At 46.2% G+C, this 15,397-nt stretch overlaps 2 protein-coding genes across 2 annotated transcripts; one reads left to right on the forward strand and one right to left on the reverse strand.

Annotated features, from left to right (window-relative positions):
• The first annotated feature begins 4,687 nt into the window (after positions 1-4,687).
• On the forward strand, positions 4,688-6,519 carry LOC120644693 (transcription factor MYB60-like). Its single transcript, XM_039921370.1, has 3 exons — positions 4,688-5,096; positions 5,298-5,427; positions 5,739-6,519. Exons 1-3 carry the CDS (start codon positions 4,961-4,963, stop codon positions 6,313-6,315), a joined length of 843 nt encoding a protein of 280 aa, XP_039777304.1. The 5' UTR covers positions 4,688-4,960; the 3' UTR covers positions 6,316-6,519.
• Positions 6,520-7,497: 978 nt separating this feature from the next.
• LOC120644694 (actin-related protein 2/3 complex subunit 5A-like) lies at positions 7,498-10,281 on the reverse strand. Its single transcript, XM_039921371.1, has 4 exons — positions 10,059-10,281; positions 9,899-9,971; positions 9,713-9,813; positions 7,498-7,911 (listed from the first exon to the last, which is right to left on the reverse strand). Exons 1-4 carry the CDS (start codon positions 10,157-10,159, stop codon positions 7,776-7,778), a joined length of 411 nt encoding a protein of 136 aa, XP_039777305.1. The 5' UTR covers positions 10,160-10,281; the 3' UTR covers positions 7,498-7,775.
• Positions 10,282-15,397: the final 5,116 nt, after the last annotated feature.

Genomic DNA, 15,397 nt, shown 5'->3' on the forward strand with positions numbered 1-15,397 from the left:
TTCCATTTATTTAGAGGCATCTCAAAGTATAGTGGTGGAATAAACTTATGAACATGAAATAAAACACCAAGTACTTAAAATTACTCATGCAATAGCTTAACTGAAATTGATGCAGAAATAAACTGAGCTTAATACTGAAATTAACTGAAATTAACTGAAAACTGAAATAAAAGAGAAACTTAAATCGGCCCGGAAAACAAAATGGCCTGCTGGCGGCCTGCTTAGCACGCAGCGCACCTAACCCTTTAGTGCGGCCCAAACGGCGCGCGCGGCACCAAGTACTCTGTGGGCATGCGTGGCTCCGGGAGTGCGCGCGGCTTAGCGGCTCAGCACGCGGCGACTCAGGCGGCGCGCGGCTCGGCTTACGCGCACGCGCGGCTTAGCGGCTTAGGGGTTTGCGCGGCTTAGGCGGCCCATTAGGAAAACGGCCCGGCAGCGGACGAGCGAGCTGGCAATTCGGCCCGCAGCGCGCGCGACTCCCCCCACCCCCGTCATCAATTTGAAGCGTTGGTTCTAATCCAACGGCTGAGAATGGGTGTGGGCGGGCTTAAATAGCCAAAAAAATCGCGCGGGGGTAAACCCTAACTCATTCGATCCCCTCTCCCCCGCGCGCTCTAGGGTCAGGGCGGCGCCGGCGGTGCCGCCGTCCGCCGTCCGCCGCGCGGCTTTAGGGTCCACCCCTCACCGGAGCTTTCCCCGCGTGCACTACTCATCGCGGAATCTAAGGGCCGGAGCACCGCGGGCCCTCTCTGCGGCGCGCGTGCGTCTCGCGCGCGCACCGCCGACGGGCTCTGCCGAAGCTCCATGGCCGGCGATGGGAGCTACTGATGGGCCGCACGGAGCGCAGACTGATGGCCGGCGAGGCGCGTGGTCTGAGGGCGTGAGCTGATGGTGCAACGAGCGCCGTGCTGATGCTCAGGAGGGCCAGCTCCGCCGCGCCGAGCCGGTTGGCGCGGAGGCTGCAGGTCCAAGGAGAACACCAGCGTCCACGCGCGGCGGAACTGATGCCACGCGCGGGTGGCGACGCGACTGATGCGGCCATGGGGCCGGCACCGCCGCGCCGAGGCGGTCAGTGCTCGAGGAGGCTCGCCGGCGACCACGCGCAACGGCAACTGATGCTGCGCGCTGACGTCAGTGTGAGGTAAGCCCCCTCTTTTCTCATCTTATTTCATTCTAATCTAGGGTTAGGGATTGGGATGGGCATTTTCTTTTGGATCTGAATTTGAGTTTTCCCCTCCTTCTAATCTCAATTCGTGCTGACTTATGCATGAAATTTGACCCAAAACCGAGATGGTTTAGGCCACTCACTTAAAGAAAAACTCAATTTCTTGAACTAAAAACATGAAAAACACCTAGAACCGTGACTGATCTAGGGTTTTAGGCATGAAAAACACCTCTGACTTAAGTAAAATCTAACTAAATCATGTGTGCATGACATGAAACTTAACTGAGTAGATAAAACTTGAAAAAGATCATGCATAGATAGATCTACACCATGTAAACCGAACCTAAAACTTAGGGTTTGTTTAGGAGATCTAACCAGGATTAGGATAGGCGACTGATACCAATTGTTAGGAATTAATCTAACAGAAACTTAGCACTGACTTAATCAGGATCACTAATCCAAAGAAGATCATCTCTAGTACATCAACTGATGCGGAATAGATTAAATTCGGTCTTATACCAGCAGTAGTGGTGTCCATGGCGCTGCTGGAAGTAGGTGTAGCAGCGACGTCATCGACGGTGTTGACGGCGTCGGGGATGAAGCGCAGACGCTCCTTGAGAGTCCTGGAGGTGTAGCGGCGGCCTTCAGGACGCCACCGGCATTGCCCCGGAGGTGGTGCTCGCACTTCTGAGCCTTCCAGTGCTCTGATTGATCGGTGGGTGGTGGAAAATGATAGGTTACTAACCCTGGGGTTGACCCCCTCTTATTTATAAGCACTGTAGGCCCAGGGCCGAGCCCAATGGGCTAAGGATTACCTCCCAATCAAGGCAATCGCGGATCGGTTCTGGTAACCGATCCCTAAGGTCACGGGATAAGATATCCCTCCTTTTTCTGCTGATTCTGTTGCTGACCAAGGTCAAACAAAAACAAAACCAACACTCAAAAGTTGGAGTAGGTAGAGAATTAGCCCAAGTAAATTTTCTACCAGACATCTCCAATTCTCTAAGATTTAAACCATCAATGATGGTGTTGAACAAGAAAGGCCACCTGCCATCAAATCTATCATTGTTCTTTTCTCCAGGATTTCTAATAATATTGAAATCTCCCCCAACTAGTAGGGGTAGCTTTTCCTTGCTGCAAGCCTGGACCAATTCAATCAGGAACTTATCCTTGAAGGTTGGCTGTGCTGTCCCATAAACAGCAACCAATACCCAATGGAAGTTATCACTTATCACTCTTGTTCCTAAGTCTGAATTTGATGAAAAAAAATCCCCATCTACTATGTTACCCACCTCTATTTCATCTAGGTTAACTCCCAAGAGGATCCCCCCTGACCTACCATGGGGCTCAGTCCAATGCCAAATGAAATTTCTACCCCCACACAGGCCATTAAGCGAGATTTTACCACACCCATGTTGATGTATAGTGATCCTAGAACACCATCTAAAGTATACTATTTTTTAGATCGATGAAGAACAATATATGACATGTATTCCATCAAAAGAACAATATATATATTTAGGGCGTGTAGACACGTACTTTAGGTTGTACAGTGAATCAATCCACTCACGTGTGCACCATGTAGCACTCGTGCCGTGTCTAGGACTTGGTCTATCTCTTCCCAAAGCAAAAGTGAAGACATCGACGGTCAGGATCCACACCACAAGGATCCAAAACCGATTTTGGTAATGAGAGTATAAAGCAGTGATCTGGTTTTCCTGAAAATTCTTCAGAGCTCCTGCTGCTGTACTGAAGTCTGAACTTGAACCGCAAGATCAGAGACCAGCCAGCCTGCACATACATGCCAGGTGTGCACACACACACACACAGGGTGCTCATCAATGCCCAAGAAATCTGGAGAGACGACGACGACGCAATGCAAGTGAGCAAACAAACGCAGCGCAATTAACAAAAATTTGACCACTCGTCGATCTTAACAAAAAATTGTGCAAAATATCACTTCTTTTGCTGTGGCTTATTTTATTTATCAATACAAGTTCTTCAAAAATAACTTAAATTTGACTATATAATTGCATGTATTGCTGCAGTACGCGTGCACTTTTGACTGTTGCTGGTATTGCTTTTTTTTCCTTTTACTTTTGACCGTCGCGCGTGTGCAAGCTCGTGCATGCACTCGTTCGTACGCGCGTATGTACGTACGGGATAAACATTGACTTGCATCGAATCTTTTTTTTTATATAAGTACATGTAAACTCTGAGGTCAACCACGGCAGGACTTTACGCGCGGTTTCGCCCATGACTCGATTACTGCTTGCTTTTTTTGTTGTCACAGTCTGATTCGTGTCGCCCATGTCCATGTGACAATGGCGCTGATGGTGTTCATGGTTGGACCAGCATCGATGCGTCCACTTCCATCCACGCGTCAGTGCAAATGCAACATGGCGTCGACTGTATGTACATGCCACTTGAAAGCTGCGTCGTCCGCGCCGCGAGGGAGATTAGAGGGAATGAAGAAAATTAAAGAAAATCAAGTTCAATATGGTATAGTTAGTTGCAAGTAGATCTTTTGTTAAGCTCGAGATTTTGTTTTTTGATATTGAGTACGTGAATTAGGCTAGACACTACCGGAAATAGTGTGTTTGCAGTGTGCCCGATAAGTTGCACACGGCAAAGGTCGTCTTTGCCGACGCCTGTTTGCCGTGTGCCGTTTGTCGTGTGCAATACATGGCAAAAACTTTACCGTGTGCTTCTGGCACACGGCAAACTCATTGTTTCCCGTAGTGAGATTTGACGCACACTACTTCTCATACCACACTTGTCGATGTATGTATGGTAACCTAGAACACCGTACCATCTAAATTGAAGTATAATATTTTTTAATTTTTAGATCGATGAAAGGGAATATGACATCTACTCCATCTAAAGAACGATTATTTATGTAGGCCGTGTCGACACAAACTTTAGGTTGCTCACTGAATCAATCCACTCACGTGTACATCATGCATGTAGTGCTCGTGTGCCGTGTCCAGGACTTGCTGGTCTATCTCTTTGCAAAGCAAAAGTGAACAGGATCGCCAATCGATTTCGGTAATGAGTAAAAAGTGATCTAGTTTTTCCTGAAAATTCTTCAGGAGCTCCTGTGAAGTCTGAGCTCTGAACTGCAAGAGATCAGAGACCAGCTAGCAGCCAGCCTGCACATACATGCCAGGTGTGCACACACACACTGTGCTCATCAATGCCCAAGAAATCTGGAGAGACGACGACGACGCAATGCAAGTGAGCAAACAAACGCAGCGCAATTACTGCCCTCATGAGCGCCACAGCGGAAAAGAAAAGAGAAGCCCAATACGCCGTCAACCGTTCCTGCACACGCACAAAGGCAAAGCAAAGATCGCCCGGCCGTTCATGTGATCACCTGGCTGACTTTTGCATCGGAAAGCAACAGTGCGAGATCGAAAGCAGAAGACACGCAGCGCAGGGGGGGCGGCTTATGAGGTCATTCAGTATATAAGCACTCACATGCGGCGAGATGCAGCAAGGGGACAGGTAGGGGATAAAGCTAGCAGCCAGCAATGCAGCAGGTGCTGCTGGTGATGACTTGGCCTGCTGGCCGTGTGCCAGAATAAAAGGAGGAGGCCAGAAGGTTTCAGAGATTGGCCGTTGCATTGTGCAGGGCCATGGCTGTGTAGGCAGCAGCCATAGCTTTCTTACGACTTGCTGCTTCGACTAATTGCCTGTAGCTATCTATCTACTAGCTAGCTAAGGTTATTAGCTAGCTCTAGGTTACTAGCTAGCTATAGCTGCTAGTGTATCCGAGGTAGGAGAGCAGCAGGTATGGGGAGGCCGCCGTGCTGCGACAACGGCGTCGGCGTCAAGAAGGGGCCGTGGACGCCGGAGGAGGACATCGTCCTCGTCTCCTACATCCAGCAGCACGGCCCCGGGAACTGGCGCTCCGTGCCCGAGAACACAGGTTAGTTGATCGTTGATCTCAGGCAGCAGCTCATCAGATGCGTTCTTGGCATGGTCAATCGGTTCAGATTGTCGCTATGTATAGATGTTTGGTTGTGCTTGGGATTTGATCTTCTTTAAGTGTGGATTCTAGTTTGTGTTTAGTTTTTTGAGAGAAAGTATGTTTCATGGTTTGATGTTGGGTGTGTGTTTGATTTATTAGGGTTGATGAGGTGCAGCAAGAGCTGCAGGCTGAGGTGGACGAACTACCTTAGGCCTGGGATCAAGCGCGGGAACTTCACTCCTCATGAGGAAGGGATCATCATCCACCTTCAGGCGCTGCTTGGCAACAAGTAATCACCATTCCTGAAAATGATTACTATTTTTCGAACATCCTGAAATTGTTGATCTACAACTGCGTGAGCACCAAATAGAAGTTGCATTTAAACTAAATAGATTTATAACTTTCTTGAACTTGTCAACTTCATATCCATCACCAGCTTAAAAATTGAGCAAATTCCATTTTGCATTGATAGATGGCGAGTCCAAGCTTGAAGTGGTTCTAAACAAAACCATGATTGACTGACTGTATAACAGCATAATCTGCCATAGACTTTATTATGTAATTTGGTGTCCAATTAGCAGATCTTGTGCACACGTGCAGGTGGGCAGCCATAGCCTCCTACCTCCCTCAAAGAACCGACAACGACATCAAGAACTACTGGAACACACACCTCAAGAAGAAGGTGAAGCGGCTGCAACAGCCAGCTGACACCTTCCAAACCGCTCCCTCCAATGCAGTCACCAGTCCAAACTACTACAGCCCTACTACTAGCAGCAGCCACCACGGCCTTCAAGCAGGCCTTCAGCCCATGAACAACTACCCGAACACCACCTGCACCAGTGCTCCGAGCAACAATGAGACTGGTGCCATCTCCAACCTCTTCCAGACATGGATGAGGCCATCACCAGCAGCAGCAGCTAACTGCAAGGTCACCATGCAAGAGTTTCAGGAAGAACAAGACGCTGCAGCTTCCATCCTTTGCAAGGATCAGATTGTGATGACCGGCGATGTCAGTAAGTCATCGGCATTGGAGATGGTGGTGGCGCCGGTGATGGGAGCGAGCACTGCTACCTTCTCGCTGCTTGAGGATTGGCTGCTCGATGACATGCCCGGGCAGGCCATGGATGGGCTCATGGGCATCTCTGCCGGCTGCTGTGCAGATCCCATCATGTTCTAGTAGTTGTATTATCTTGGCTATTATAAGCTTCTCCCAATGAGTCATGCACTTGTAATGTTTCCGGTAATAATAAGCCGTTTGTTTCCTCAAGGGAAAAATCCTGGAGATGATCCTGTTAATTTGGAGATACTGTTAGTACGAAGGATATAATAATAAAATGGTTTAGACTTCAGTACCAAGTTTGGGTATTGATTGCTTCTATCATGCAGCTTTCGATGTACTTGTAAGGCTTTTCCTATGCAATTTATCTATAGTTCATGTGTTATGATGGCCTATGATTTTTGGGAGATTATTAAAGTTCGTGCTCTATGGCCTCTGATGCAAACTTGCATTTTGTGGGGTGAACTTCATTGTTTTTAGATAAATCTGACTAGAACTTCGTTCACACAATCAACCATTCCATGGTCACTGAATGCAGAATGTTGTTGCAATATTCCAGGGCTCACATAGTTTGGCTGTTCATAAAAGTCATTAAAATCATGGAGTATAATATGTATGCAATTTTATTATTCTGACATATTTTAAGAAGATATGTTTCAGGTTCAACCAATGTTTTAGCTTAGTGTTATTTTACCAAGATGAGAATGTTAGTACAGGTACTGTTCAGAAAATGATTGTTACATGTTATTCTATCACCATATAATAATTTCACTTTCAGCGTTTATCATATGCCTTCTCCCTTTCTTTTTGTAAGTATGACATTTGGGAAAGAGAGAAGAATAGCCATTCTGATCACAAAATACATTAAGAGGCTGCAAATTGAGGCAGCACACTTAGGCACAAAACAAAGGTTCAATAGTTAGATAATACAAAAAAACTAGACCTGCGAGGGGCAAGCCGCCCGAGCATTAGTGTAAAAAAAAGACCTTCTCACGCAGGCCTAGAAAACCCCCGAACCCCTGCCCCACCCTTACACAGAGGCGCCGTAACTCATACCGTAACCCCGTATGAGAGCGGGCCGGGGTGAGCCGGGACCTATTCCATGTGCTTTGGCGTGCAGGTAGACGAGAGGATTTTTTTAACCTCGGCCTGAAATTCGCTCTCACCGGGAGTCGAACCCAGTACCTGAGGAGTGCTACTGAGGCCACCTAACCAACTCGGCTCGGCACCCGTTCGCAATAGTTAGATAATACACATTCACGTTAATATCAAGAACAAAACCATAAGGTTGAAGCTTAACAATTCGGGCCAAAAAGTCATGTTTCTTGAATTTTTACTATAGTAAGATAAGAAAAAACCCAACAGTCTAGTACAAGGAGTTCAAAACAACATAATACTACATAAGTTCAGATTCAGCCATTCTAGTAAGGTACAATGATGCTCTAACCGAAACTGCCAGATGAGATCTAAATAACTAGCCAACAATTTTCATACAGCTAAGTTGTCTGCTGTGATTTATCGCAGCACAGAGCAGGAAGGAAACTTTGTTCTGTCCAACCTCATAGATGAAGCTCACAAGCTCATACAGTGTTTACAGTATCGGCAAGCGACCGCAATATACATCCTAAGCCTGCTTTCTCAGTCAGTTTTTCATGAATTTTGAGGCACTGGTCACAAGTTGGCCTGTCCCCTGTCGATAATCCTCTATAAAGGTACCTGCAAGAAAATTCATCTTTACATCATACGGCTTTCATACACCGCTTTCCACAAAAATCATACACAGAAGAGCATGCAAGGAAATATTGATGCCTCACTCCAGAATCTTTCACTGCTCATAGAGCAACTGCTATAGGCCCTGTTTACCAAAGCTTATTTCCAGCTTCTCTGCAGAAGAAAGCAGATGTTGTACCAAACTCCAGGATTTTACAGTAGCTTATTAGTATGCAGATTCTGAGATGAACTAGAAAGAAGCAATAAGCAGAGGCTGCTTTCCACCAGCTTTTTAAATAAGCAGTTTATGCAATAAGCACAAGCTGTACTACCAAAGGAACGAAGATATTCGGGATAGGGTCGGGGTGGCACCAATTGAGGAGAAATTGATCCAACAACAGTTGAGATGGTTTGGACATGTTCAATGGAGGCCTCCTGAGGCGCCGGTGCGTAGTGGGGTTCTAAAGCGGGTTGACAGTGTAAAGAGAGGTAGAGGTCAACCTAAACTGACTTGGGGCGAGTCGGTTAAGAGAGACCTCAAGGAGTGGAATATCTCCAAGGATTTAGCTATGGATAGGAGCGCTTGGAGACTATCAATCAATGTGCCAGAACCGTGACGTTTGCTTGTTTTTCTGTTTACCCCTATCTCTACCTTCTATCTTGTGTTTTTTTTTTCTTTTCTCTTATCCTTGTTTCTTGTTTCTTTTGGGTTTCATCTCTAGCCTACCCCAACTTACTTGGGACAAAAGGCTATGTTGTTGTTGTTGTTGTTGTGTGCTACCAAAGGAGCCAATAATCATATGTTGGCAGATGTTTGGAGACACAGTGACACACAAATGAATAAAGTGAAGAATTGCAGTGAAATAGTGTATAGACAACTCAATCTGGCCATAAATTTTGTCAAAAAAATTGTTGCAATTGCAACTTATCAAATAAATAATAGGAAATAGGAGCGGTAATGTGGATAAGCCTAGGTAAATCAGTCAGCATATCTCCTTACTCATTAGATCAAACATTTTTTTAACAGTTCATTAGATCAAACATGAAGGTGCAGACTGCAGAAAGCACTATTACAACAGAAGTAATATATCCAAATTCAATGCTTCAGTAAGACTAAGTATAGTGATTGTTTAACTCTTGAAGACAAACTGCCACACTACAAAATTCTCTGTCAACTGTAGCACAAATGTGTTAAAAATTGTACACATTCAGACACATATATCATTTGCACCCTGACTTCAAAGTATAGCTTTGGTCACGAATTTCTACTGAAATATATCTGTAAAAATTATGGAGAATTTTTCAAGAGGGATCTACACCTTGTTTCATATGGCTGATCCAAAAATGTATAAGATATCATTATCTAGAGAGAGCAACAGCCCCCCAAAACAAATTTATATACTCCAATACAATCATTGTCGAATTTATTTTCTAAAGCTATTAATATTTTTAGTCCCTAAAAGGAAAAATGGTTGAAAGTTAAGTCCCAACCAGGACACATTGACAGATCGAAACGAGCATGGCAGGATCAAAATAACAAGCGAGGTTCCGTAGGAAGCTAGCTAAGGCGTGTTGTTTTCAATTCAGCGATACTATGACACATTCAGGGAGGATCAACACAACTAAATGCTACAATGCAGTGATACACATCCTGAATCCAAACTAGGAACAGGCAATTTACACCGTCCAGAGTAATAAACAACAAAAAGAGTAAAAGACTGCCCTGCTCTGACCAAGAAAGTTGAATCTTGGAAGCAAATTACGAAAATGGAGGGGAGGAAAAGAGGAATGGAGAAGTGTATCTCACTTCATCAGGATGTCGTAGTACTCGGGATCTAGGGAGTTGAACATGCCGTCGACGTCCCTGATCGCCATCATCGCCCGGTGCACCACGATCCAGTTCGCCGACTGCGCCCAACCAACACTCCCCGTCAAGAAACCCAGATCGAATCCATGGTAGAAGCAAGACCGAGCATTTAAATGAAATTCGGACCTTGCATCGCTCGTCGCGGATCTTGAGGGGCGACCACTCGAGCGCCGTCTTCAGGGCTTCCACCGGCTTCGACCTGCGCGCGCCGCCGCAGAAAGGATTGGGCCAATCAAGAAGCGGGGGAGGAGGAGGTCGGGAGGAGAAGAGGGGGAAGGGGGGTTACTGCTTGAGGAGGGTCTCGATCTTGCGGGACTTCTGCTCGATGCGGGTGATGATGGCCTCAAGATTCTCGTCCGCGTCGGGGTACGCCGCCGAGGAAGCCATCCCGACGGCGACGGGGAGGGCGGGTCGGGTCGGCTTCCTTGTGCTGGGTGCTCTGTTCTTGGTAGTGTTGTGGGTTCGGCTCTGCTGCTTCGTATTTTTTGTTTTGTTATGGTAGGTTTTCAAAACACAGAGTGTGTTTGAGATTTAAATCATGCCACTTATTCAAACGACATGGAGTGAAATTTTACAACTTGACACAAACATTCAAACGAAAATGTGCTGGTATTTTATAGTCCGTAACTCTGAATTAACGTCAAACAAGCTCACCATTTTAAAAAGATAAAATTTAAATAAAGAGATCTCTCCATTTAATCTTAAAAGAAGGGACCTCAAACCTATTTTATAATGGGAAATCTAATCTCACTAGATTTCTAAAAAATTAAAGTTGATATATTTACTTCAAAAATAATTTTAGGGCCAATGCTAAAAATGTAACTTTGTACTTTATGAAAATGTAGTACATTAATATTAGAAAACGTAACCTTTCATATCTGTGTAAAAGTAACTTTTATATTTTGTGAAAGTAAAAAAAGGTAACATTGCAGTATATGAATTCTAGAAAAAGTAAACCTTCTAGCTCCTGATAAGAAGTAAGATGACTTGTGACTAGTTTATATGGCAGATGAAGTAAAATTTATTTTAAAAAGTAAAAAGTCTAAATAACTCCCTTCAATAGTTAAAGTCTAGATAACCCCCTAAACAATAATTTAATTTATTTTACCCCGTAAACTATATCATTTGGTTAAAATTACCCCCTAATATAATTTGTCTTTTCTATTTCTAAATGCATACGTGGAGTTTTTAGTTGAAATTTTATAACACAATAGTACACACCATAATACATGTTAGAAAAGTAAATCATAATTTTTTATCACTATTTTGATAGCTTAGGCTATTTAATAATAAATTAACCATTGGAGTTCAAAATTATATGAAAACTAATCGAGAAAAATTATAAAACTTTTTCTAAATAAGTAAATATGTATTGTGATGTCCACTACTATTCTACAAAATTTGAAATTAAAATCCAACTTGTGTATGGAGAAACAAAAAAGATAAATTATGCTATGGAGTAAAACAAACTAAATAACATAGTTTAGGGGATAAATTATAGTTTAGTAGGTTATTCAGATTTTGGCTATAGTTGAGGGGAGTAAATTGATTTTTTTTCTTTTTTTTTAAAAGTATCTTCACCACTTTAAGCAAAATATATATTCAAGTGGAATCTTATTTTGAAGCTCTTGTTAAAATGAACGTAAAGGTACAATCGAATTTTGATTTGAATATACGGTTATGGAATTGTTGATTTTTTTCAGGGTTACGATTGATCATGAAACGTAAGAAAAGCTGCGAGAAAAACACAATCTTTCTGACGCGGGGCAGCTGCGCGTGGGGAGGATGTAACATCCCGGATTTTTCCGGAATATTATTGTTGGGGACACCACCTTCGGGCCGGTCGCCGAAGGCGCGCGAAGACAAGACGTCAGGAGCAATGAAGCCGATGTCAAGAGCAAGCGCGGAGATGGCCTGTCACGTGGGTCCTCGGGTCGGAAGACGAAGACAGACGAAGACCAGGCGACACAAGCATCCTGACGAGGAGTGGTCAGTGGGCCCCCACGGTCTTCGTCGATCAGGTCGAAGAGGGCTGCCTGGAGTTGTGGGCCCTTTTGAGTTGTACCGCACGTAGGCTGGGATTTGGAAATCATCGTGTACGTCCGGGAATATTCCGGGAATATGACCGTTGTAAGGGTGCAAAAGAGTAATTGTACATTGGAGGCGTAATGCCACCTATAAATACCCCTTGTAATGTTCATTGATGGGACACGTTGAATAGAGAGAGAACATTTACTGCCTGAATTGTGTGCTTGTCCCTTACTATTGTAGTGTCCGTCCGTTCTGGAGACGCTCTCCACCAACAATTTGGCGCCCATCCGTCGGTTCGATACACCACATGACAGCGACGAAGAAGAGAGGAACCACCGGAGCCACTTCGGAGAACACGACGACGACGACAACAACACCCTCGCAGGGCGAAGTGGCAGCAACACAGACGAACGGGACTACCAGCGACGGCATCTCCGTTGACGCCCTTGCAGATGGCCAGCTTGAAGTCAACTTTCTGGACCTCGGCGTCTCAGCCGAAGACATCGCGGCGATGCGTCGCATCGACACTCGCATCGAAGAGGCGCGGAGGGCTCAGCAGCAGGCCTTGGAAGCAGAACCTTCGGAGCCACAGATGACGACAAGAGCGAAGGGGAAGCAGACCATGCTCACTGAAGCAGAGCGTCAAGAGCAATACAACAAGTTGAGGGAGGAGGAGCTTCGCTGCAAGGCGATGCAAGAGAAGCTCCGTGCCCAGCGACTACAGCTCGAGAAATTGCAGGCACCACTACCACCACCACCGCAGAAGGAGATGATCGGGGTCAACCCGCGACAACAAGAACCACCAAGGTTCTGCCCGAAGTTCGTGCCAGTCGAGGAGATCTCTCATCATTCTGAGTCAGACAGCGAAGAGCCTTACCGAAGAAGGCACCAAAAAATATCACCACTGTCCGAAGAGTTGGAGGAAGTGCAGTGGCCTAATCGCCTCAACCCAGAAATATTGCCGCGGTTCGATGGGGAATCAGACCCCGAAGAGTTCCTCCTAAAATACGAAGCCACCATAGAAGCATCGGGAGGAGGCATCGCGTGTAAAGCGAAGGCGCTCGTCCTCGCATTGAAGGGCTTGGCGCAGCGTTGGTATGCAAACATCCCTTCAAGAACCATTCTGTCTTGGAAGCAGGTTCGTTTTGAACTATGTGCAAGTTTCCGCGCGGTGAGGCCCGACGAAGTCACATCCTGTGATTTTCATGATCTGAGGCAAGGAAGTATGACCTTGCAAGAATATCTTCAGAGCGTCATGAAGCTTCGCGCAAGAGCACCCAATGTCGCCGACCAGAGCATTATCGACTCTGTGGTGAAGGGAATCAACTTAGGACCATGCGGAGAATACATATCTCGGCGCAAGCCGAAGACAGTGACAAAGTTGTTCGAGATAATGCAAGAATATTGCATATCCGACCGGGCAAAGAGGAGAAGGCTCGAGGAGAAGAACGAGCAGAAGTCGCGAAGCAGTGAGAGGTCCCATTCAAAACCATGGCATGCTGGCGAACCAAAGCAGAAAAGAACAGTGAACAACGTGTCCGAAGAAGAACCCCCCCCCCCCGAGAGCAGAGACACCATCACAGGGGCAAAGGCGAGAGGGACCGCCAAGAAGAAAGATCCAACCGCGATGATCGTCACCATCGTGAAGAACGACACAACAAAGGCCGAAGAGACAACGGTGGTCGAAGAGAGAAAATTTCGTTTTGTTTCTTCCACGGGAAGGACAAAGGCCATTGGACAAATGAATGCCCCTTCGCCATTGAAAGAAAATAAGAGTTTGACTAGCAGAATTTCCAGCCAGCGAAGCCAGTCAATCATACCTCGCGGTTGCCACCTCAGTCTTCGGCAACGGCAACCACTTGGGCTCCTACGCCAAATTGGCCGGTGTCATACCCGGTTTTCAATTACAACCCGTTACCGTATGCACCACCTCCGCAACAATCAATACCAATGCTACCACCTCCGCAGTACAGTCAGACATGGTCCAGAAGCTCAACACCATTGTCTTGCGACACAACTCTACCTCTACCTCCGAAACTTGAGCCGGGGCAGATTCCAGAGCGAGCAATCGATGCACCTTCGGGCAGCAGGGTGAACATCATCAATGACATCTCCGGAGGATCTAATGAACCAGTGCTTGAGACAAAGAGGCAGCACAAGGAGTACTTCAGAACAGTTTCTCATGTCAGCGAGGGCAAATGCTTCCGAACAACTTGGTCGCATGTCCCGATATCCTTCACACAGGCAGACCTTCGGCTGCAACACTACCCACACAATGACCCTCTCGTCATCAGGGCCAACATCGGCAAGAATTCAGTGCACTTCGCAGGGAACGATGTAGGGAGAATACTAGTGGACAATGGGAGCTCCGCAGACATCCTCGTATGGCAGTGCTTTGTAAAAATGGGTTTCACAGAAACAGCCCTGCATAAGTCACCATATCCGCTCATTGGCTTCGGAGGCAAGAGAATAGAAGCTCTTGGCAAGATAGAGCTCAATGTCACATTCGGCGAAGGAGCAGCACAAAGAACCGAAGCAATAACCTTCGATGTAGTTGACATCAACTACCCATATAACGCCATCTTCGGGCGCAACACCTTGGTCAAATTTGCAGTAGTGATTCATCAATCCTATTTATGCATGAAGTTACCTTCAGCCGGGGGAATTATCACAGTTTTCGGCAACCAGGAAGAAGCAAGAAGATGCGAAGACAATGCATCAATTGGCAACACGAATGTCCATGTCATTGAAACACCAAATGAGGACAATGAGGCTGCAAACAGCGAAGAGCCGGAGAAGTCAGGAGGGGTATCCCCGGCGGAACACACGAAGAAGGTGCTATTGTGCGAAGATGTGCCCGACCGAATGGTGATCATCGAAAAGGGCTCGAAGAGGCTGAAGAAGCCAGGCTTATACAGATTCTCCGCAATAATCAAGACGTGTTTGCTTGGTCCTCTCCGGACCTGCGAGGGATCAGTCGAGAGGTCATCGAGCATGAGCTCAGGGTGAACCCGAAGGCAAAACCAGTAAAGCAGGGACAAAGGTCAATGTCCGAAGAAAGGCAGAAGGCGGCTCAGGCCGAGGTACAAAAATTGCTGGACGCCGGCGTCATCCGTGAGGTCCAGTACCCGGAGTGGCTAGCAAATGTTGTCATGGTACCGAAGAAAACCGGGAAGTGGCGAATGTGCATTGACTTCACAATCTTGAACAAGGCGTGCCCAAAGGACGAATACCCACTACCACGAATCGACACCATGGTCGATGCAGCAGCTTGCTCGGAGATGCTCAGTATGTTGGATTGTTTCTCGGGTTATCACCAAATATTCATGAACAAGGCAGACGAGGAGAAGACCAGTTTCACCACCCCCTTCGGGACATACTGCTACGTGAGAATGCCTGAAGGCCAGCGCAATGCCGGATGCACTTTCAATAGAATGATCAAAAAAGTATTGGGGGATCAATTGGGGAGAAACATCTCCGCATACGTTGATGATGTGGTTGTGAGAAGCAAAAAGAAGGAGGATCATATCCAAGATCTTCGCGAAACATTTGCGAATCTTCGTCGCCATGGCCTCAAGCTGAACTCGGAGAAAT

This window comes from Panicum virgatum, chromosome 8K (genome assembly GCF_016808335.1).
Source record: "Panicum virgatum strain AP13 chromosome 8K, P.virgatum_v5, whole genome shotgun sequence".
Classification (NCBI taxonomy): Eukaryota; Viridiplantae; Streptophyta; class Magnoliopsida; order Poales; family Poaceae; genus Panicum; species Panicum virgatum.